Raw genomic sequence first — 25,264 nt, 5'->3', positions numbered from 1 at the left:
TATTTAAGGTGATGGCTCGGGTCTTTTCAGGGAGTTACTCAGTTTTTCTGGGTCTCTCCCATGTTGTCATGGAGGTATACATGTTATTAAACTTCTGTTTGTTTTTCTCCTGTTAAGCTGCCTTTTATTGTATGGGGTCTTAGTCAAGAACCTAGAAGGGTAGAGGGAAAATGATTTTCCTTCCCCTACACTAGAAAGCCCAGGTTGCCTGGTCAACCACAGGACCATCATTATAGGAAGCAGTAGGGCCTGGTGGTAGAGGCTTAGGGGAGAGCCTGCATGGGCTCAAATCTTGTTTCCACTGCTTAGCACTGATGGCCGTGGAAAGCGTACTTCACATCATTTCCCTCATCTGTAAAAGAGCAATAATACTAGTACCTGCCACATATTATTTTACTACTAGAACTGTTGTGAGGATAAAAAGCAACATTTTAAACAAAATTCATAGCTTAGTTACCTGATCCACAGGAAGTCTCCAGTAAGTTTTAGCTATTATTATTGTTGTTTTTAACAGAATCAATCTAATTGAAACCCAGGTACAAAATGGTCTTGTTCCTCCGCAATCTGTTACAAGAAAGAATCCGCACATGATAGTTACAGAGTAAGCCTTTGAAGAAAGTAAATATTTAGAAGTCTAACTGCCTGCATCCATTGTACCCCAAATGTCTCTTCTATCTGCTGGATGGAGGAATAAACAAAAATACCTTGATTGGGAAACAGAGCCTTCCTTATATAATCAGAGGTAGAACTCTACATACAGGAAGGTCATCTCATTGACTTGAATCCATACTAAAGAGCAAATGACTGATACACACTCCCTTCCTCAAAGCAGGGAGACAGTGGGCTCCTACAGGGGGAGAACACAATGGAGGGGAAATTTTGATTCACAAAGGTGTAACTTCAGGATTTTACTCAGAGGTGGTCCTGCGTGGATCCACGATCTGTATCTGGATCTCTCTGAAGAAAATAAGAAAAAATATGAGTACACTTTGTAATGTGGATCTTGATCCTCTGTCTTGGTCTGAGTTTTAAGCTCCCCTCTTCCGGCGACAAGAAGGTCTTCACTGCAGACCCTTAGAAAGCCCCCTGAAACCTTAGCTAAATTTTCTGGAAAGTGTGTTCTGGGACAATGGACCCCAAAGTGGAGTTCACTTCTACTTATTTTGATTTTTATTTAAAAATAAGGATGAATTAAAAGTTAATACTGTGTAGTATCCAAATTGAGGCTCAACCTGTCACTGAGTCCACGTCAGAGGGTCCCTTGTCATGTGCAGCTCAGGCAGCAGGAGTGGGGTTCCTGCCATGTACAAGTCTCAACAATGACCTTACTCTTCCCTGCACTTTCAGCTAATGGAGAGGCATTACAGACTGACATCTGCTTGTGCATGATCTAGTTTTAATTAACCTCCCTAAATGAACATTAGCTTAAAAATATTCCTGCCAAAACAAAACAGAGCAAAACAAAACCCCACAGATTGTAGATGATACTAAAATTGCAACTCCAAGAGAACAATATGAACATAGCAGAGAAAACACTTCCCTCATTCCTGGTAGAGTCGCTAATCAGATATGACACATTCAATCCCATTGAAATTATAATTATAATAAAGTTTTTCCCATGACAACAGCATTTACTGTTAATAAAATATATACCACATTATTTTAAGATTATTATTTTACTACTTGCTCATCTTTTAAAAATTCTATATTTTAGAGTAAGTTTTCTCCCCAACCTGTTTATGAACTCTTGTGTAATACCCACCCACATTCCACAATGAACATTTCCTAGATTTTGTTCTTACTCTCTTTGTAGCACATATATATATAAAGTATATAATAATTATATGTCTCTCTAGTATATATATTTGTTTGTTTTGTTTTATTTTGCTGAACTCTGGAAAGTAAGGTACAAACATCCTGACCTTTCACTTCTAAGTATGTTTGTGTATTTCCTAAGAACAAGGACACTCTTCTACATAACCCCAATGCTGCTATCATACCCAATGAAATTAACAATAATTCCTTAATACCAAGTAATGTGTAATCCATGATCAAATTTCCTCCATTGTCCCCAAAATGTCTTTTATAGCTTTTTTTGCCCCCTAAATCTAGGACCAAATCAAGGCATATGCATTGCATTTGGTTATTATATCTCTTTTTTTCTGGTTTTATTATGATATAATTGACACATAACATTGTATAAGTTTAAGGTGTATAACATAATAATTTGACATAGGACATATTGTGAAAAAGATTACTTGTTATATCTCTTTAATCTCCTTTAAGGTAGAATAGTAGCTCCCCTACATTCATCTAAAACAATGATGTTGACTGTTTTGATGAATCCAAGCCAGTTATCTTGTAGAATGTGCCAGAAGTGGATTTGTCTGATTGTTTCTTCAAAGTAGATTCAGGTTAAAAATTGGAGACAAGAACACTGCATAGGCAATGTTATGTCCTTCCCATTGCATTGCATAGGAGGCACAGGATCGCAGATTGTCCTGCTATCAGTGATGCTAAGTTTGATCAGGGCCACATTATGAATTTCCTGGGCCCTTTGCACTTTTACCTTCATGGGATCCTTTCACCATAAAACATATAAAAAAGTATATTTTATAGTTGTATTGGCACAAAGATAAATATAATCCAAGGTGGATTATGTTTATTTTTTTCCTGATTTTAAAAGAAATTAAAACATTTTCCCGAGCCTCTAAAGTTATCATGGGCTCCAGACCCGTGCCTGCCTAATGGAGAAGTTCGCCCTGGGTTTGACCCCTTGATTAGAGAGGTGACCTCTGGACCTCCCCAACATAAAGGTGCATTTTCCTTTTGTAATTAAATAGTAATCTGTGGGGAAACTCTTTGAGACTATGTGTATATCTTGTTCCCCGAAAACCTCTCCCTCAGTGGTTTTACTATTTTTGCTTGAATCAGTTATTACATTGAAGGTTGCAGGAATTATGTCCTGTTCAGGGATGAGAATACTGAGGTGCAAGGAGTCTGTGATTTGTCCAAGATCATAAAGCTAGTGGGTAGAATCACCATTAGGAACTAGGTGTCTCTGCTCCCAAATTCACATTAGAGCCCCAAGGAAACTGGAGTATATTAAGAAGGAGTGAAAAAGAGCATTGGAGTTATTTGGCCCAGAGAGAAGGACAGAAAAGGATGACTGTAATCTGTTACATAACTAAAGATAACAGTTGATGGGTACCAAGGACCAGCAAACTCTCCATTTGCAGTGTAATAGCTCAAAGGAGGTAAGACTCCATTGCTCTGGACTGCAGTCATTTTACAAACCAGCTAATAATTGCCTCACATTTCTTCAGAAAAGTTCTTGGCATTATTCTCAGGAGGAAATAAAGCCAATGTTTAATAGTCTTGTCAAATCTTATTAGGTATTAGGATTCTAATTTAAATGCTGACAATGTGTCAATTACCCTAGAGAACATTTAGTTCATTTCGTCTTCTCTTCACCTCAGGCCTCTCCAGGTAGCGTGCATTAGGATTGTAATCGAGGTTTTAAAATATTGTTGTTCAACAATTCCTACAGACTTCGGTAGGTAATTGTGAACAAATAGGGGCTGAAATGCTGGATCCTTAAAACTAAACAAACTGCCCGTGTTTGAATAAAAGACATACCTTTCTGTGGGCAAAGGTTGCCAACCCTGGGTGTGGAAGCCAGCTACTTCTACTTGCCAAGAATCCCTTTGACACGTTAATCTTGCACAGAGAATGTTTTTGACCTTTCCGGTGTTTGCATAAGAAAAATGAAGCACCGGATGTTTTCAGAAGTGGGAAGCAATTGTCTTTGGCCCCATATTGTCAGAGAAGTGAATTGGTCATTCTGTGGAAGAATGACTCTTACTAGGTGTGTGAAAGTGAATCTGCTGTCGCTTACTTATGAGAAGTTGAAAATAAAAGACACATCTGCAAGTCACATATTATTAATCTTAATTGATTAGCAAGTATTTGCTGAGCCTCGACTTTGAAATAAGTGGTAAGAGGAACAGGGGACCTGGAGCATTTTCAGTGATACAGAAAGAAGAGAAGAGGAGAAGATATAAGCTTCTGACCTCAGGAACTTATGAGAAAGTCAGGTAGAAAAGACATGCCAATGGAAAGCTAGCAAGCAATTCAAGGTAGTGCAGAGTAAGCGTAACACGAAAAGAGTAAAATTAGACAGGTTGGGAGAAGGAACGGGAATTATCGAGGCCTAGGTTGATCAGCAAAAGCTTCAAGATGATATTTATAAGCTGGAATTTGGAAGGACAGCCTTCAGATGAATGGAGACTCTGGAATCAGGCATGACGAAAGGGCAGAGGCAAGAAAGTGATGGCGAATTTAAGAATAGGACATAGACTAGTCTCTCTCTTGAGTACAATCGAAAGTTGACAGCCCTTTCTTTCAAAGGACCAGAAGTGGGGGATAATCTATGCGAAATGATCCTGGAAATAAAATCTGATGATGGCTTTAAATGACCACCATGTCTAATCGTTCTAAATAAGGCTCTTTTGTTGACAAAGAATGGTTGCCACTTAAACTAACTCAAGTGAAAAGGGAACGGGAGAATTGTAAGATTATAACAGAACACCTCTTGGACATTCAAAAGTGGTTTGTGGGCCAGGAACCAAGGACCCTCTGTATGACTTAGAGCCACATCATCTCAGCTCCTTCTGCTTTTATATCTGCCTGATTCTCTTTGTCTCACTCTACCTACTTTGCTTATTCATCTTGCACTGATCCCTTACTCAGCATCATAATATTTTATTTCCATCATCTACGATTGACTAACTACATCCTCTCAATTTTTCAGTTTAAATGCTTAAGAGAAAGAGAGACTCTTTGGTAGTTGGCCAGGCAGTTTATTGGCTGGTTTCGATTATTATTGGCTGGTATCCATCCTAGTCCAACTAGTCATCACTCTTAAACAAGAACCGCCCAGTGGGGTCTCCCTTCATTGGGAGCTCCAGGCAGAGCAGCCCAAACCAGAAGATATAGACTGCTATGTTCCAAGCTCTATAGAACCATTAGACTTCCAGGGAACAGTTGGTATGTTCCGTACACATTTGGGAAATGGCTGTTCTATTTTTCTATCTCTAGGAAGGATTTTCCCAGAGCTTTCTTCTTAAAGAGCTGTACTATCCTGAAAAGAGCTGGTCCCAAATTGAATATTGACTTCACCACCTCTGAAACCATCTGAGCTTCAATTTGTTGCCTGTAGAGTGGGGATAATAGCACCTACCTGTTGGAGTTGTCTGGAACATAAATGAGATCATTTCAATGCTATTCTCTGCTTGGCACAAGGCAAGAGCTTAGTAAATGGGATTTCTGTAATTTCTTTGATATTTTATGAATATTTCATAATAGAAAACTGTTGGCAATGCATTTTTACTTATTTTTTAATTGTACAAATGATATATGAATATATATGAATATTTTAAAGCAAACCCTAGACATTATATTATTTCACTGATAAATATTTTAGGGTGTGTTTTTGTTTTGGGGGGTTTTTTTTGGCTGCGTTGGGTCTTCGTTGCGGTGCGCGGGCTTCTCATCGCAGTAGCTTCTCTTGTTGCGGAGCACGGGCTCTAGAGCGCAGGCTCAGTAGTTGTGGCACATGGGCTTAGTTGCTCCGCAGCATGTGGGATCTTCCCGGACCAGAGCTCAAACCCGTGTCCCCTGCGTTGGCAGGCGGATTCCTAACCACTGCGCCACCAGGGAACACCTAGGGTGTGTTTTTAATAAATAAAGATTTTTAAAAAGCACAGAACCACAATACCACTATTATACTTAATACATTAAAGATAATTCCTTGATATCACCAGTACTAAATCTATATTTGATTTTCTTCAATAGTCTCAAAAATATCTTTTTATGGTTGTTTGGTTTGGATCAAAATCCAAAAGGAGTCTAAATATTGCACTGATACCAGTCAGTCTATAAACCATTTTCTCTGCTCTTCTATGCCATATATTTGTTGAAAAAATGGGGTCATTATTCCTGTAGAATTTTCCAGTTCAGGATTTGACTGACTGCATCATCTAGCAGGTTCTTCTATCCCCACATTTCTTGAAAACTGGTACATAGATCTAGAGGCTTATTTAGATTTAGATTCAAATTATTTCTCTGGCAAAGCTATAAAAGAAATATTTTATACTATCTTTTATGTTTTAAAAGTTGTGAATTTGAAATAGTAGCTCAATAGTTCCCATGGCATTTTGCACTTAGGAATAGAAGACTCCCAAGAGAGAAGGAGGTAAGCCATTCGCTCTGGTTTCTGCTTCATGCCTGAGGGAATCACCTTCCCTTGGAGAGTTAATGGTACTTGTGACTGCTATCTGCCAGAAAATGCACATGGAAGTCATAACTACCAGTTTATCTCTAATGGATTTATCAGAGATATCTTTAGTCATATACATCTCTGGCTGAGGATATTCACATATCTTTCATTAAAAATATCAATTCCGGGCTTCCCTGGTGGCGCAGTGGTTGAGACACCGCCTGCCGATGCAGGGGACACGGGTTCGTGCCCTGGTCCGGGAAGATCCCACATGCCGCGGAGCGGCTGGGCCCGTGAGCCGTGGCCGCTGAGCCTGCGCGTCCGGAGCCTGTGCTCCGCAACGGGAGAGGCCGCAACAGTGAGAGGCCCGCGTACCGCAAAAAAAAAAAAAAAAAAAAAAAAAATCAATTTCCTGCCTACATTCTAAACTAGGAATTAAAATGTTTGAAATGACTAGTGACTAGAGAAAGCACCACAGGACAGTAGAACCGCCTTTGAAATTCTTTTTTTTAATAAGTGTTTTGTTTGTTTGTTTTGTTTTTTTCGCCATGCCGTGTGGCATGTGGGATCTTAGTTCCCGGACCAGGGATTGAACCCGCCCCCCTCCCCTGCATTGGAAGCGCGGAGTCTTAATCACTGGACAGCCAGGGAAGTCCCTGTAATTGTTTTAAATGCACTAATACAAATTATGGACGGAAAAGCAAACCCGGGTACACAGAAGCAGGACTACAGTGTTGTTCTGGAGTGTTGGGGATATCTGATAAATAGTCACCTTTTCTCCCCTACCTGAAGTGGGAACAGAGAACTAGATATAGAAATAAGACAGATGACAATAGAAATAGTTGCTTCTATATCTCATAAAGCTGTTTGGAGAATGTGACCTAGGTGCCCAGCAATAATGAACTTGCAGACACTCTGATCTCCTATATTAGATATGCCACTCCCCTTGTCAGGGACACTTAGATAAGCACAGGCCTCTCGAAGCCCAATGCACATGCTGGGTTCTTTTTCCCAAACTCACCACTCAAAACTCACTCCCCCTCCCTGGAGGGACGCAGAAAGTGAGCGAGGAGTCAGAGTGCAGCCAGGAGTGGTAACTCAGTGGAGGTTTAATCAACATGGAAATAAGTGGAAATAACTGTTCCTTTCTCACTGAAGTCCACTATATAGAAGAGTATCACAGGTAGAACCCAGTGTCAGCACGGCGTTTTCAACAATGAACACCCTCACATTTAGGTGGTCCCAACTCATATTACCTTCTACACTATAGTAGCTCTTGTGCAGTAGAACAAATGTTTGTGCCATGTGTGCAAATCGCAGTGCTGGCAGATACCAAGATAGAAAAAGACCCAGTCTTTGCCCACCAAAGGCTCATCCTCTAGTGGGTTCTCAACAGGTGGACCCAAAATAAGTGTGTGGCCCACTGTGCTAGGCGTTGTATGGGGAGTTGTAGCAGGCATGGAGATGCTCTGCTCAGACCTCCCTTGAAGGAAAGACTTGCTGTTCAGCTCTCAGCTCCTTCTGGGTCCGCTTCACCTTTCAAGCTACGGTCATGCTCTTCTTGGGCAGCTCCTGCCTAGTGACAGAACCAGGTAGCAACTGAGGTCACCTTCTTTTTGGGTGGCCCCAGCCAGCGACCAAGCCAGGTGACGATGCAAGGGCTTGGCCATTTCCACGAAGACAGGACCCCTTCATTGGGCAATCTTTGCTCCTGAGCTTCCCATTGGGCTGTTGTAGGGTGACCAGCTGTCACGGTCACTGGGAGTGAGAAGTTTCCCAGAGCATAGAACTTTCAGTGCTAAAACTGGGAAATGCCCAGGCAAACTAGGATGGTTGGTCACCTTGGTTGGTGTAGACCTTGTCAGATCTGCATCAGGGTCTGACAGCTCCCTCTGCCCAGTCCTGCCTCCTTCCCTTTCCCCACAGGTGTTCATCAACAATAAACTCTGTGTCCTCCTGACTACATCTCAATGTCTCATTCCCAGAGCACTCGACCCACGACAGGGGCACAGGTAGCACAGAAACCAGGAAGGACCTAAATATTGCAAGAGAAGATAAGGCTGAAAGAGAGTGGGGGGGGGCGGGGAGATTCATTTGTTAATTACACGGATGCTTCTGTGTGTGACTTTTTCAGCGGACTATTTGTTCTGCAACCTTTGAAAAAGAAAAGAGGCTTATGTAAATACTCAGTGACTAAAGGTTTCCTAATTTGCATTTTTTCCAGCATCCTTTGTTAAACGTGCGTTGTTATTCATTTCTGTGATTTAAGAAGAAAAATAAATGGAGCTTCAGCTTTTCTGAGAAGTATTCTTAAAATCAAGAAAGAATGTGGGCAGAATATTACTGCAGGGGGAAGGGAGCAGCACCCCTCAGGGCCAGGACTAGGATGAAGTGAGCCAGGTACTTGGGGTGCAGCATTTAAGGAGGCGCTCGCTGTGAGTTCAGAGTCAGCGCTTGCATGAACCTGACAGTCAACGCCTCCTTAAGTATTGCACCTCAGGGGCCTCACTGGCCTCACCCTAGTCCCGGCCCAGGCACCCATAATAGTAATAGATAACTTCCCTCTTCCCTGCCCCAGGTACAAAGCCATCGTCCGGCCAATGGATATCCAGGCCTCTCATGCCCTGATGAAGATCTGCCTCAAAGCCGCACTGATCTGGATCATCTCCATGTTTCTGGCCATCCCAGAGGCTGTATTTTCTGACCTACATCCCTTCCACGAGGAAAGCACCAACCAGACCTTCATTAGCTGTGCCCCGTACCCACACTCTAATGAGCTGCACCCCAGAATCCACTCCATGGCTTCCTTCCTGGTCTTCTACATCATCCCGCTGTCGATCATCTCTGTTTACTACTACTTCATCGCCAAAAATCTGATCCAGAGTGCTTACAATCTACCCGTGGAAGGGAATATACACGTCAAGAAGCAGGTGGGTGCTTAGAAGTGATTCATTTCCTCCTTGGGGATTTGATTCCTTGCGTTTCTTTAGGACTCCACTGACAAGTTCAGTATTTGGGTGGTCATGTTGCCTGATTCTGCAGTAGAAGTGGTGAGTGATCTGTGGCCAGATGGTAAACAGGAACTCCTAGCTTCAGAAGACTTGGCATGCAGGTGTTCTTTAAGAATCTGGTTCTCCTATTAAAGAGACCTAGGCTAGCGAGGTGTGGAGAACCTGAAAGCTTTGGAGTATGGGTTTCGTTTTGAGAAAAATCTGTTGTTGTTTTTTAAAAAATAAAATGTTGAGGCTCCTAGGGATGTGACTTCTTTAAGCTCCAACCACATTGTTTGGGTAGGAAGACAGTTACCACATGTGATAAAGCAGAAAGGGCAGGACAACGAGGCTGGTTGAAGAAAAAGCAGTAGTTTGATTAAGATGGGTTCACATTGGTTTGAGTTCAAATCCAGGCTTCCTGACTTACTTACCCTTTCTGAGAGTCAGTTTTTTATCCATGATGAGGGTAATAACCCATATATTGTAAGGCTGTTGGAGGATCACAAGAGAGATACATGTACCCCCAGATGGCCCAGAGTGCAGGATGCCCTCCTTATGTGTTAGGCTCCCTTCCCCAATCCCCCTGTCACCCCCATAATTTCATCCTGTGGTATAAATGGTAGAAACCAGGGGCTCTGGCTTTGTCGTCTTCATCAGTTTTTGTCTTCTAGTCCAAATGTAGATCGTGTGGTATTTATGATGGAAAAGCAGAAAGACTCTCCCTCCATTTAAAACGTGTAGCTGACTCAGTTAGAGGCTTCACCCTCTAAAATTCTTTTTTTCCCCTCATCAATTATGGGGGGAAAATGGCAGTTCTCAGTGAAACTGTCTCCCTGCTTGAAAGACCTCTCAATGGTGAACATCCATTGTACCCCAGATTCTTTAAAGAGAACAATGTTTCCCCTTGCTGTAGCAGAGGGAGTTGGGAAAAAAAGGAGATGTTCAGCCCACTTTTCTCTGAGACCCTTCCTGTGTTATATAGGCCAGAAAAAACTTGAGAGTAAAAAAAATAATAGGCAGTTATCTTGGTTTGGCGAATGAGGAAGAACAAAGCTGGCTGCTTTTGTAAGCATCAGAGGGAAGAAGAAATTATTAACTGTGGAGCCGAGAAAGACATGAAGTCATATGGCTGATAACTGCACCAATGCCCTCCTGAGGACAAAGGGGGCACTTACTAGAATTTCATTGTGCAGTCCACTCAAGCATGTAATCAGCTTTGTTTAAAGAGCTCAGAGGCACATTGGAACTATTGAACTTGTTTTCTGTGGCCTTGTGAGCACGTCCATTTCCCTAATTCATTTTCCCCATCTTTTGCTCTGCCCACATCTTTGCCTCTGTGTCACTCTGTCCTCAGATCGAATCCCGGAAGCGCCTGGCCAAGACAGTGCTGGTGTTTGTGGGTCTCTTTGCCTTCTGCTGGCTCCCCAACCATGTCATCTACCTGTACCGCTCCTACCACTACTCCGAGGTGGACACCTCCGTGCTCCACTTCGTCACCAGCATCTGCGCCCGCCTCCTGGCCTTCACCAACTCCTGCGTGAACCCCTTTGCCCTCTACCTGCTGAGCAAGAGTTTCAGGAAACAGTTCAACACCCAGCTCCTCTGTTGCCGGCCCAGCCTGATGACCCGGTCTCACAGCTCCGGCAGAAGCACCACCTGCATGACCTCCTTCAAGAGCACCACACCCTCCGCGGCCACCTTCAGCCTCATCAACGGAAACATCTGTCACGAGGGGTACGTCTAGACTGACCCTTGACCCTGCCCCCTAGGGACTCCTGGTTTTGCCTTATGGCTGGTAAGGAACCCTCGCCTCTGTTGTTGTCTCTGTACCCTCCGAAGACCCTTTGGCAGGCTCACGAGCGATGTGGGCGGGCTGGGGGGAGGCCCAAATGGGTCACCATTATGTTGGAAAGGCCCATCAAGGCGTGTGTTTTCCATTTCAACTTGTGAATGCTGCTTCTGACGCAGAGCAAACTTTCCCTTTTTTAGAAAAGGGAACAAATAGGAAATCATTATTTTAAGCATTAAACCCTGACATACAGATGTGCTCAACTAAGTCATAGAAACTATATGAGCAACCAGATTTATATAGCAGAGAAATTGTACACTGAATGTTCACTCTGTGAAAGACTTCACTTTGTCATTTCTTTAAGCAGAAGTCAGTGCTTTAAGAATACGATTTGAGTCGTTTTTCAGGAATACTTATAATCACAAACAGAGGAACTTTTTTTTACACTTGTAATATGAAAAGTCAACCCTAGGCGAGTCCCATGTATAAGGGACAGTCCCCAAACTGATAACACCGGAAGCCAATTTAAAACAAATCCCTGAGTGTCGATTGTTTTTAAAAGACATTGCTGAGGACATAGGAGAAACACTCACCACATCATTCTAAGGCAAAAACACAACCAAACACACTGACACATATATTGAGGTCCAGGTGTGGCTGGGGAGTGATAGCTCACACGCCGAATTCTAACTCAATGCAGATCCTTTTTGCTGTTACCCAATTGCAATCATCCATGGTGCGGTTCCACCATATCAGAGAAATCCTTCGCGGGGAAAATTGATCATACTATCCATTCATCAAACATTTATAAAAGTGCATAAAGTATAGTATTTATTTTAGGCATATAGGTTTTCAGACAAATGTATTTACTTCTATTTGGCTGTCCTTGTCTGCTACAGTGAAGAAGTAGTTTCACATGAGAAGAAAGGGATCATATTTGAGTGGAAATAGAAACATGTTTACATTTAATGCCTGCTTTACCTAAAGTCTGTGGCAGGAAATGAATTCAATGTCAGTAATATGTGTTTCTGTCTCAGTATGTGTAAGAAAGTTGTGGGGGGAGGTCTCAGCTTTAAGAACTGATTGAAAGACAGCTACAGATACATTAAGTTTCTACTTATAAAGAGTATTTATGAAACAGCCCATGTGCAGAAAAATACTGGACTTAAATCTTTTTTGTTTTCTAAGTGAGTAAAAGGATTTGACTCTCTTTCTTTAGATACCCTGAATCAAGTTTTTCTTGACTCAAGGACAGGCCAATTCTGACAGATTGCAAATGTGTTACCCCACTTTCAGATAAATCCAAATTCTGCAAATGTGCCCTCATGTGTAGCCCTTACACACTAAGACAGTTTTAGTTCTGGTTTTCTCTATCCAGGTGAGATAGAACAGTCAGCTCTCTTCCACATGAGAGTTTTATAAGATTTTTGTGTCTTGATACAAGGAAGTGCTCACTGTCTACAGAGCTTTAGCAGTTGGGACCAAGACTGTTGTAAAGATCGGTATTTATAATTGTATTAGCTGGAGTGAACCTTTGCACTTCTGTTTGCTACATGCACTTACATACCATACACACCTGCTTTCCTGGTGCTCCATAATTACGTGGGACAGTTTGAAAAGAAGACAGGTAGTATAGCTGAAAGAACCAAGATTTTTAGCTTGACATCCCAACTCTGTCATATATGTGTGTGTGTGTGTGTGTGTGTGTGTGTGTGTGTGTGTGTGTGTATACATATATATACACATATATATATGTATATATATATATGGCTATCATTTTTTTAAATCTCTAGAATGAGAGGACAGTCCCTTCTATTGCTGAGATCCTCTGAGCCCCATCATTGTTTCGATTTCTGTCTCTTAAGCATTTATGTAGCCACCTACTCACAGGTGTCCCACTTCTGCCACCTTTGCAGCAACTCCTCTTGAGAAATCCTTCAACCACCATTCTACACGCATGTTCCCAATAGTGGAATGGAAGGAGACAGACAATTCCATTGCTTCGAATAATTTGTATGAATGATATCCCGTTAGCTTGTTATGTTTTGTAATTAGAGCTGAAAGAGATAGAAGAAAACACCTTGCTCAATCTCCTCCTTGTACAAAGAGTACCTTTCCTATTCACACTTCTTCAACCTCCACGCACCTGTTATCTTGAACTGCTGCTCCACAATTTTACCCTTGGCTTTCTTCAAAACTCTTGAGTATAAGTGACTCCATACCTAGTTAGTTGCTAAAGTGCATAGCATTCTGGGTTCCTAGCATGACTTGTTCAAGCATCTCTGATCTCCCTGCTTCCGAAGACATTTTGGGAGTAGGACTTATATTAATGCCTCCCTCAGTTAACGTCATGGCATAGACTGTGTCTGGCCTCCTTTCTAGTTTCTGAATAAACAGGAGATCGATGTCTGGGTCTAGCTGTGTGTCCTTAGGCAAATCTTATCACCTCTTTGAGACTCTTCAGTGAAAAGGTTGGAGGAGGCCTTTGCCAGCCAGTGACCTAGAGGACTGATCAAATTATTTTGTGAATCAACTGATGGATTGACTCCAACTTTCTCACTGGGATGAACTCAGCCGGGCCCTTCTTTAGGGAAGTCAAAATTTTTATTTCACCTCCGGAACCTAAAATCACGGTGAGGGAGACCCAAGCCCACACGTGGTATCACCTCTCTGTTAGGGCTGAGTGTGGCAGCGGCTGGAGCTAAGACATTTCACTCCTCACCTCCAAAGATAATCACGTTTAGAGCTAATGTCTTTGGTGAGGGAAAAAAAAAAATCAATTTTGGCTGTGGAAAACCATCTGTGTTTATTCAGTTTATTCAGACACTACCTTCCAATCTATCTTAAATTGAGCCTCCCTGAGGCAGGCAGCTCAACAGTGACAGATTAAGCAATAAACAAAGCAGTCTTCCCACCAACAGCTGCTCGGAGGGATTTTCCACAGCAAGAGATCCCGGCCCCGCCCTGTTGTTGACGTGATGATTCCCCATAAGTGCAGATGGCTGAACCCTGTTCTTCTGGCTGCCCTCACTCCCCCACTGAACCTGGCCTTCCGCCTCATTAATAAGCCCTGGATTTCCCTGCTTTGCCCCACAAACAACTTGGGTTCATCTTGAAGGATGGAGAGCCCTTAGATAAATAAACAGTTTAGAGGCTACTTCACACAGACCAAGTTCAGCTTGTTATGAAAATATACGTTAAATAAAAATAAATAAACTTGTCCACAAGACATGGGCGCACTTAAGTTATAAAGTCTTCGTTTGTGCCCAAGTAGCCGTTGGTTACTGGTTTCGGAGTCTACTCACTTGCCAAGTAGCTTCTGGTAATAGTGATTAGCTTTGTTTGGGGACTACAAGTTGAATGACACCCTCAATCTGTGGACTGCAAGATGGCTAAGTCACTTTCCCCAGGAGCCAGATAGAAACGATGGCCCCAGGAACCTGACTGTATGAGAGTGGAATAATTGTACATACGGTGTTGTGATGAGATGGGGAGGTGCAAACTTTCTTGCCATTTGAGCCCTTCACACCCACACCAGGAAGGAGCTCCCATTAAAGAGTAGCTTAGAATTAACCCTGCGTTGCTGAGAGGAATGGAGCACATTTGAAACATTCGTCCAATATTTGGCTGAATTTTCATAAAATGGATTAACAGCTGAAAACAAAGGAATTAGTCACTCTCCTGGGACCAGGCTTTGTGTGAGCTAGTCAATGAAACCGAGCCCTAACAAGCTCTACTTCATTCTGTATCTGGATGGTCACTTCTCTCAGCCCCAACCTCGACAACTCCGCCCCCCGCCCCTGACACACATACACGCCAAACACAAACACTGTAATATCAAGCAATCTCTTACCGTGATATTTGGCCTTCAAAGACACCCTTTTTTAGGAGCAATCAACAAACCGCACACTGAGAACAAGTTTTTCTCACGTGAAAGTTCACATCAGAAATGCATTTGGTGGAATTTATCTAAATTTTTAAAAAGTTGAAGAGCCCCTCGGTTAAAATATTACATAGTCACAATTAATTCAAAATATACTTTGCATTGACCTAGTGTTCATGGTCTACATTGCCTCATCTAATCCAAGCCTTCGCTGCTGACCAGAGAGCTGCTTTACATCCTTTACTGTGGAAATTTGTAAATGACATTGACTAGTGACCATTCACTATTAGATTAAAAGGCCCAGGGAACTATGAGGCCGAAGCATGAAAGTGTGGGTATGGGACCAGACTGACGTTAAAAAAGATGATTTCATATGGTTCAATGTAACTTGATCTCATTCATTCTCATGGTCCATTCTGTGCTTTTGAAGAACAGTGCTGATCGTCGCCACCCCAGTTTACAGGATAGTCTGTTGCCCCCGCAAGTGACTCTGTTTAACTGGGCACGAGGGAGTGAATGGAGTTGTCGATGGTTGCCTCAGGAGAGGCATACTATTGGGAACGGCATTCCGCGTCTGAATGGAGTCCTGTGGCTCTAGAAGTGCTGGAAGGAAGGGGCTCAACTTCCCCAAGCCCCCAGGACGTGCCACATGCAGTGCTGAGCACATTGCTGTTCATCCTAACCAGCACCTTGGAGAGCATTCAGAAGATGATGCCAAGGCCACATGGCACAGCTGAATGACAGAGCATTAACCTGGGCCTGCATCTCTCTTACGTCCTCGTCCAGTCCACTGCTCAGCGTTGCTTCCCAAATCCAGCCCACGTGAGAAACTCAGTCCATGGAACATAATAGACCGTCCTGTTCCCTACTCTAGATTTTGTCCAAAGGCCTGAACTAGTGATAAAGTCAAAGAATATGCACAAAGAGCATCGAAGATGTTTCTAAGCATATAAGTTAAGGACTCACTGCAGGCAGAGGCTGAAATGCAGCACAAAGTAGGTGGGCAAGGAGGTCCCTTAGTTCAGTTAGCCCCAGAGACACAATTCAGTTGCAATCGAAGGCCCTGGGAAGAATTTCCCACCTGGTTATGTGATTAACTGAGGAGAAAAAAACCTTGGTGAAGTGCCATGTTCAGAGAGAGGACCCCAGTGAGAGGAATCAGTCCAGGCATCCTTCTTCAAATCAGGATTAGTTGGCGAAAAGGTGTCAGGAAGAGGTGGAACCACCCACTTCCCCCTCAAAAGAGTAAGATATGACAGTGGATGGTTTCCTGGAGTCTGGAGATGCAGGCTACATGAATAGCCTTGAATAGAAAACGATCTCCTGGACTAAGGGGCCAAGTCATGGGCTCAGGTATGGACCTAGCTATCTGAGTGCCCAGCCCCAAGTGCCCTGTTATAATCCCAGACATCACTGTCTCTCTGCTCTCTCTGAGCTCATGTTCTAGAAAATAAGATTATTTTCCTTTTTTTACCCAAATTTAAATTTCATTCCCAGAGCTATATAATGCCATGGAAGGACTCACGTAATTTTATGGTCTTTTAAAAGGATCATTTTTTTTTTTTTTTTAATTTTTTTTTTAAATTTTTTATTATTTTTGTCTGTGTTGGGTCTTCGTTTCTGTGCGAGGGCTTTCTCCAGTTGCGGCGAGAGGGGGCCACTCTTCAACGCGGTGCACGAGCCTCTCACTGTCGCGGCCTCTCCCGTTGTGGAGCACAGGCTCCAGATGCGCAGGCTCAGCGGCCATGGCTCACGGGCCTAGTTGCTCCGCAGCATGTGGGATCTTCCCGGACTTGGGCGCGAACCTGTGTCCCCTGCATTTGCAGGCGGATTCTTAACCACTGCGCCACCAAGGGAAGCCCTAAAAGGATCATTTTAATGGATAGTAAAACCTCACACACTGAACACCTCATTAATTCCCAGACAAGCTTGAAAATTTTGGTATAATCCAGGAGTTCAGTGTTCAAAGTACATTATATAATTTGGGCCTGTTGTGAATCTAAATTTTTCATCACTTTGCTTCAATTTTAGCTACTGATATTGATATATCAATATTGACCATGTACAACATTAAGAAAGTTAAACTGATTTTCTTTAAAAATGTTTTTTCCTTTAATTTGGGCTTAACTGATTCAAACATGACCTTTTTGCATCCGAGTCAGCAGGGTTTTGGGTAATAAAGTTTGTTGAAATGGTCAATTTAGTGAGTTGTAAAAATACCTGGCACAAACTTCTTTAATGTCATTTTCCATTTTGTTTTAAATATTATACTCATATTTTGTAAATTATAATTGTACTTGTTACTATTAACTGTAAATATTTATTACATTAAAAATGTGCTCTGTATTAAATAACTCGGAACAAGTTCCAGGTGTGGTACTTAGTATAAATAATGTCATGGCTTGGATTTGCCCAGACTCCTTAGAGTAATGAATTATTTATAAGAAATTCACAATAATAATGTGAATGATTCAGATCCTTTTAAATGTGCAAACTTAACTGTGTGACCATGTAAAATTTTGTCTATGAATCGTGCTCATTGATTGTACTCTTATTTTTCAAGAAATGTTCCCAGTGCTATCACATTGTACCTGGTCTGTATGACATTAAGTCAAATCCAGCGTAGTAAGCTGAATATTCAAGTCACAGAAGATAAGAAATGTGTTTTATTTCTTAATATAATAAAGCATAATTTATGAAATGGACAGATGCATGTATGCAGTGTTCAATAAAAATATAGCTGTTGCATGAATGTAGTCTGTGGCTATATGCCCCATAGTTCCTTGGTTCCAGAACCATCTATCAATACACCAGAAGCACCCAGGCTGCTTGTCGCAAAAGGCAGATTCCCCAGTTCGATCCCTGTTGATTCTGGAACATCTGAGGGCGTGGCCTAAAAATCTGCATTTTAAAGCACCCTAGGGGGTTCCTTAGAACGTGAGAGTTTTGTTTCATTAAACTTTTAAAATACGTATTTAACTTTTGAATAAGTAAGCCATTCTCATGATTCAAAATTGAAAACACAGAAAGGTATTCAGTGAAAAGACACTAGGCTACTGCAGTCCCCTGTCCTCACAGTTCTCAGCATCCATCACCACCTTCCTCCAAAGGGTGGCCACTGTTATCAGTTCCTTACATGTGTATACCCCTGAACATTATTTGTGCATATGCAAATAAATACAAATATGTGTTTTCCTGTATCCCACCACCGTTTTACATTTTACAGAAATGGTAGCATATTATATGCATTGTTTTGCCTCTTGCTTGCTTCACTACACACTGTATCTTGGCGATCTTTCCATATCATTATATAAAGTTCTTCCTCATTCTTTCTTTCCTTTTTTTTAAAAAAAATATTTATTTATTTATTTGGTTGTACCGGGTCTTAGTTGCGGCACGCGGGCTCCTTAACTGTGGCGTGCAAACTCTTAGTTGTGGCACGCGTGTGGGATCTAGTTCCCTGAGCAGGGATCAAACCCAGGCCCCCTGCATTGGGAGCGCAGAGTCCTAACCACTGCGCCACCAGGGAAGTCCCCTCATTCTTTCTTACACCTACAGAGTATCTCCTAATTTATTTATCCAGTCTGCCATTGATGAACATTTAGGTTGTTTCCAATATTTTGCTATTACGAACACTGTTGCAGTGAATCACATATATAATTTCATGCATGAGCAAGTGTTGGAAAAAGAAATCCTAAATGTGGAACTGTGGAACCAAAGACCATGTATCTTAATATTTTTGACAGTTATTCCAAATTTTTCTCTTTAGGGCTTGAATACCAAAGTTTGAGAGCCTCTGCTTTCTGGGATAATCCTAATCATCAGAGAGCAGGAAAGCCGCAAAGAAACGACACAACAGCTGGCCGCAAATGGGGGCTGTCCATGCTCCCTGCGCCCTAGGTGAGAAGGGGTAACCAGGCATGCCCATCGGATGCGGTCAGCCAATTCCGGGAGGGGCACACTGCCAGCCAGGCCCAGGGGCTCCAGCGTGTGGAGGTGCGTATAACCACCACCATGGGGTCATCTTGGGATAAGGCTCTCTATTCTCAGGTATATCACCACCTCCCCTGCCACGCACCCCACCCTTGTGAAGTATAGCACGTACACCCCCTGGTTAAATTGTAAATGCTCTCTGAAAGTGTCAACGCTTTAAATAGCTAAAAGTGATGATTCATATTTGTGCCTGAAGTATACTCTGTATCTCTAGTTCTCCTGTATTACATGGGAAGACTAAAATCTTTGAGGCACCCAGGGCATAAAAACCCAAATTGACATTTAAGATTGATCCATGTTAATTGCTCAGAGCTCCACCCAAAGCACAGGTGATTTTTCCTATTAGAAACTCTGAAGCATGCTGCCTCCTATGTCAGAAAAGAAAGCTTTATTAATGCACAGATTGTAGTTTGAGAATTTAATATTCTCTTAGAGTCATGGATTATTGGAGTTGGAAGACACCCCAGAGAATGCCCAGACCCAACCCCACATCTCACAAATGAGGAAGTTAAAGGAAAGTGTCATGATTTGTGTTTCCACACGTCATCAGGCTTTGGGAAAATGAAAACTAATTGGCTTGGAGATGACTTGGATGAGGAGAGGTCATCAGGCCCTTCTGCTAGAGGGAAGGTGAATCAGGCAGGACTATCCTATCACACACCAGGCAGAGAACCTTCCTGTTCACTGGGGTCAATATTGAGAAACAAGAGAAATGGGATAATATGTTGTCAAGAGAACGACACAAAAGCAGGAGTCCTTCCCCTTAAATATGGACTGAACTATGCTCAGTATTACAGAAATGAATTTATAAAAGCACAGCCCCCTTCCCAGAGCTGAGATTAAGGAGGTCAAGCATTTTGCTTCCTATCACTTGTCAACTTTGACACCTACCCAGTGTGTTACCCAGTGTGTCCCTCCCACCTCAGTGCCTCTCAGAGGGACTAGACTAGCTCTGACTCACTAGGGTGCTGTTTGCTAGAACACTCTATGTTGGTGTGTCCACTCTTGAGGAGTTTCCCAGGATATTGCAAAAGTATGGTCAGTGGACCAGCAGTGTCGCCATCACCTGGTAGCTAGTTGAAAATGCAGACTCTTGTGCCCGGCCTCACACCTATTGCATCAGAATTCTAACAGATGCCCAAGTGAATCCCACCAGATGCCCAAGTGAATCCCATGCATATTCAATTTGTGGTCACTGGCAGAGGACATCATTTACTGTGAAGAAATCCACATTGGGCTTGATATTTTTTTCTGTGCCATCTGGTGATGTCTACACATTTCCCCAAAGCACCTGGGTTGAGAGCCTTGGAATCCCTTTCCTTATATGGCCTGAGTTCAATTCAACACCTTAGTCATTTGGACCTAAACTCTGTCCATACAGAGTGGCAAGGTCCCCCAGCGTCCCATCCCTGCTCTCTAAGAGCTGGGAGTATGTGAGTTGAGGACATCAGCCTTGCAGGACTGCTCGCCCTTATCGACCTAGAGTCATCTTAGAACTCACCACACAATTGATTGTTTTTCCTTTCTGGGTGGTACACAAATGAGGTCAACCAACAGTGGCTGTTGTCTGTTGTACTCAAGTCATGCCTTACTCAGAAAGACTAATTTTACCTGATAGCAACTAATGGGACATGTCATGCTTCCCACGTTCCCATGAGAAACCTTTGTAAAACAACAACAGCAACAACAAAAAGTTGTATCTGCTTGTTGCTTAATGTTTCTTTTAAAGAACTGAGAGCTATCTGCCCATTAAACCCACCTCAAAGAAGGTACTGCTTTCCTGATTAGATGTTGCTTTTCCAATTTTACCTAGGTCAAAAGAGGTTGTTCTAAGTCCAGTGTACCTGCCTTTTCAGAAGTGGAATCCTGACTGCAGGCAAAAGCTTCTTTGCTGTTCCTTTAAAGCAGGGGGTGCAGTTCTGCTTGAACAAATGGAAAAGAAAACCATCTCACAAGCCAAGGGCTAAAACCAGTTGGGTCCTATCTGAATGTCGTGGCAAGGATGAAGGGGCATCACCCCCTTACTGGTCTCTAGGTCTCTTGAAGTCTCTGCCTTGTTGCACATTTTAAGAGAACACAGACAAGGGATCACTCCAAATTGTACAGGTGCCTAATAATGAAAGCCAGTCCTCCTTTGATGCCAACTGGTTATTTATATTCACGACCAAAATCACTGTCTCTCAAGATCCTTCACCTCTTTTTGTGGCCCTTTTGCCTTCTAAGGGCCGTCAAAACTCCCCCAATCACTTAAGTTCAAAACCTCACCATCGTCTCTGGCTCCATCCATTCAGCACCACCCATATCCAACTAGCCCCCAACGCCTGCAAATGACCATCCAAAATGTCTCGGGTAGCAGCCGTTTCCCAAAGGCTATGTTCTTCCAGTTCAAAAATACTTCTTCTGCTCCAGGGCCCCACACTTCTCCATGATCCACAAGCTAAGGGAGTAAGTCCCCAGAGCAGGGGTCTCTGAGGCTGGAAAGTGGAGGCCATTCTGATGGCTTGGCACCCATGTCACGCCCAACTTGTTATAATTTTGACCCTCACCCCTGAATCTGCCCAGCCACATGTCACTGCCCTAGATGAGATATGCTCCTTGTTTTGCTTAAACCCTTGCAAATAGTCCCTAACTGGCTCTTATTTTCTATCTATTCTTCACATTTCTTCTAGATTATGCTTCCTTATGTATACCTCTAATCATGTTGCTCTCATGCCCACATTCTGTTACTGTCCCTTTTCCTGGGACAAAATCCAATGTTTCTGGCCTGGATGTCAACTCCCTACTCCCCAAGCTTGTGTCCCACTCACTACCCTTCCCCCTGCACCTAGAGAGTTCTTCCATCCACACTTTGCTCCTGAGTGGTCCCCGACACCTCTATAGCCCACTGCTTCTCAACCTGGGCCACCCTTAGAATCATCCGGGGAGCTTTAACAAAGCCTGATGCCCAGGCCCTGCCCCAGAACAACTGAGTCAGAATCTCTGGCTTGGGGGGAGAACCAGGCATCCCTATTCCAAGCTCCCCAAGTGATTGCAATGAGCAGGCAAGGTTGAGGACCACCTCACCTGCAATGCCCTCTTGGATCTCAGCTGGCCCGAATCCACCCCATCCCTCAAAGCTCAGCTCCGATGTTCTCCCTCCGAGAAGCCCTCCTGCTCTCCTCTGCTCACACAGCACTTCCTCTGTGGGTCCCAGCTTTTATCATATCCTGCCTTGAATTATATTTACTTGTGTGAATGCTGGTCTCTCCTGGTAGATCAGGGACTGACAGTCATTTTCTATAAAGGGCCAGAGAGTAAATATTTTAGGCACTGTGGGACATACAGTCTCTGTCAAGACTACTCAACTGTGCCCTTGTAGCATAAAAGTAGCCACAGAGGGCTTCCCTGGTGTATAATACAAAATGGATGAATGTGGCTGTGTTTTAAGTAATCTGTATTTGCAAAAACAGGTGGTGGGCTAGATTTTGGCCTGAGAGCTGTCATTGCTGACCCCTGCATGAGACTAACATAGTACTTTAGGGGCAGGAATCTTTTCTCCTCCCTCCCTCCCTTCCCTCCCCCTCCCCTCTCCCCCTCCTCCTCAAAAAAATCCAAAAAACCCCTTTGCGGAGCTCTATGTGGTCAGTGTCTCACAAGCACAGCCTCCAGCACGAGCAGGCAAAGTGAAGTAGGAAGAGTCAGCGCTCATCAATTCTGCCTTTTAGGCAAATATTAATATTTACCTAACTTACTCCCTATAGAACTGTCAAACAAATGATTCCATCTGCAGTGCGCAGAATCACTCACCGACAGTGAGAATGCATTTCCTATGCCAGGACTAATTTCCAGCAGTACGTGGACTCCCTTCTACCGTGCTGTAGGCCGGAGAGCATCTTGAGAAGGTTAGTAAGGTGCAGGCATCTGAATAGAAGTCAGTGTCTGTAAGAGGCAGCTGTCCAGTTTACAAACCCAGACTGGAGGAAAGCACTCTGATTAGCAGAACCAACTGACATTGACCTAATCCACCCTTATTAAAAAAAACTATGCCCGCTCCAGACATGAGTGAAAGGAATCAGGGCTCCCTGGCCTGTAACCACAGACAGGTGAGGCTTCTGTCAAAGTTGTTATAAGGTGTCTTAATCCATTTGGGCTACTGTAACAGAAATACCATTGACTGCGCAGCTTATAAACAACAGAAATTCATTTCTTACAGCTCTGGAGGCTGGGAAGTCCAAGATCAAGGTGCTAGGGATTTGGTGTCTGGTAAGAGCCCACTTCCTGGTTCAGAGATGGGGCTTTCTAGCTGTGTCCTCACACAGTGGAAGTGGTAAGAGAGCTTCCTCAGGCTGCTTTCTATAAGGGCACTAATCCTGTTCATGAGGACCCTACTCTCATGACCTAGTCCTGTCCCAAAGGCCACCGTTCGTAATATCATCACCTTGGAGGCTAGGATTGCAACGTATGAATTTGGGTGGCAGGGGGGTGTGAGGACAAAGACATAGGGGCTCATTTCCATTAGGAAATATGCTGGTGAAAGAGGTGCAAAGACAAAAGTAAACTTTCTCACGCACGCTCCCAGAGAGTGGCTTATTTAAAATAAAACCACTCTCACACTATCCCAGTCATCCCAGCCTTGTATCTCTTAATTCCCCTTTCTTCTCTCTACTTCAAAATGTATCTCAGGCAGTAAGAAGAAAGACTGTGTACAAACTACTGGACTGGAATACACAGACGGAGCGATGAGAATACCAAAGTAAATGAAAAATATGAATAAAGAGAAAAGATAATATTTAGTGACCACGTGATCATCTATATATGCAATGTCAGATCACCTTGAAAGGACAGAGGCTCATAACATCTTGAGGCGCTACCCCTTAACTGTAGAAAGTTCATATATTCGAACTGAAGTAACCTAAGAGGCTAAGTGTGGCTGGTGAAGAGAGGGGATGGGTCAGCTTGCCGTTTCTCCCACAGCGTGCCCCCTGACCTGGGCCTCTTGCCTTAGGGCCAGCTGCCTCACCGCTCATCACTCCAGGACAAGGAACCATTATCTGTCAGATTTACAGAAAGGGAAACTGCTTAAAAGTTTGCAGGGATGTGGCGTTTCCCAGGAAGCCTTTAATCAAGGAGACAGGAGCCAAAATTAGGACCCCCCATGTAGGAGGACTGGAGAGACCAACCCCGCAGAACACAGACAACCCACAGAGCCCAGCCTACGGCTGCTCCGAGACCTACAGGGCCCAGGCAGGCCCGAGAGGCTGAGCATCCCCTCACTTGCCCTTAGGACCCGCAGGACCAGGAGGGCCTCGGTCTAAGGAGGGCGCCCTCAGGTCAGCAGAGGGCGGAGTGTGAGCCTCTGACAGACATCGAGGTAAGCACCTGGAATGAGGAATGAGGAAAGGACTCAGAGCAGTGGGGTCCCATAGAGCCCTGCCCTGGCTGTCGCCCATGGAGGTCTGGAACAGCCGTGGCTGGATCTGGGTCACCCTGACTGCCAGCTCAGAGGTTCCAGAAAGGTGAGGGTCTTGATCCGAAGCGAGCAGCCCCAGGTCAGCTGAGGGTGGCATCCCAAGAGCGGGCCTGACACCACAGCACTCGGGGGCAAGGTGAGGATGGTGAATGAGGAGTGAGGGAGCCACCCCCCAGGACACGGGAGGCCCCGCGAGTCCCTCCCCTCCCGCCTCGGCTGAGCACCGGGGGAAGCCCAGGGAAGAATCGTCAGCTTGAGGCGCCTCCTCATTTTGGCCTGGAGGGTCACAGGGAGAGGAGGGCTTTGGTTTAGTGGGGTGGCTCCAGTTCTATGGCGGTTCAACAAGAATAAAGGTTAGCGGTCTGAGCAATGTGAGGGGATCCCCCCGCAACGAGCAGAGAGGTTCACACCGAGTCCCAGTTGTTCTTATCCCTGGACCGCCCGCGGCAGAGCGCTCAGCTCAGGAGCCCTTCATTTTTGCCTGGAGAGTCACAGGGATTGGAGGGCCTTGGGATAAGGCGAGGCCCCAGTTTTGCAGAGGGAGGAGCTTTAGCCCCAATTGGTACCCCAGTTAGGGCCCTGAGTACTAAAGGGCTTCTCCCCAAAACAGGGGGCCTGTCAGAGTCCCATCCCTGTACTTGGTCTTAGGAGACCTGAGGCAGGGGTAACCAGATGTGCCACGGCCAATGTCCTAAGGACTCATTGCAGTGAGGACCTTGGTTGGAGGCTGCAGAGGGAGGAGTCCCGATACGTATGAGTGGGGTCCGAAACAGACCTGCCCCTGCTGTGGGCCCTCAGAGGCCCTGCACAGCCTTGAATGGATGTGGTTCACCCTTTCTCCTTGGGGAATCCGAAAGGTGGTGGACCGTGGTCTGCT

General features: G+C 44.0%; 1 protein-coding gene across 1 annotated transcript in view; it reads left to right on the top strand.

Annotated features, from left to right (window-relative positions):
- Positions 1–12,700, top strand: part of GRPR (gastrin releasing peptide receptor) — a 32,922-nt gene extending 20,222 nt beyond the window's left edge. The window contains exons 2-3 of the mRNA XM_024755232.1: positions 8,859–9,210; positions 10,628–12,700. Of these exons, the coding sequence (XP_024611000.1) occupies positions 8,859–9,210; positions 10,628–11,017 (742 nt within the window). The 3' untranslated portion in view covers positions 11,018–12,700. The remainder of the gene's footprint in view (positions 1–8,858; positions 9,211–10,627) is intronic.
- Positions 12,701–25,264: the final 12,564 nt, after the last annotated feature.

Source organism: Neophocaena asiaeorientalis, unplaced genomic scaffold, assembly GCF_003031525.2.
Source record: "Neophocaena asiaeorientalis asiaeorientalis breed wild unplaced genomic scaffold, Neophocaena_asiaeorientalis_V1.1 scaffold876, whole genome shotgun sequence".
In the NCBI taxonomy this organism is placed as follows: Eukaryota; Metazoa; Chordata; class Mammalia; order Artiodactyla; family Phocoenidae; genus Neophocaena; species Neophocaena asiaeorientalis.
This window is presented reverse-complemented; position numbering and strand designations above follow the sequence as displayed.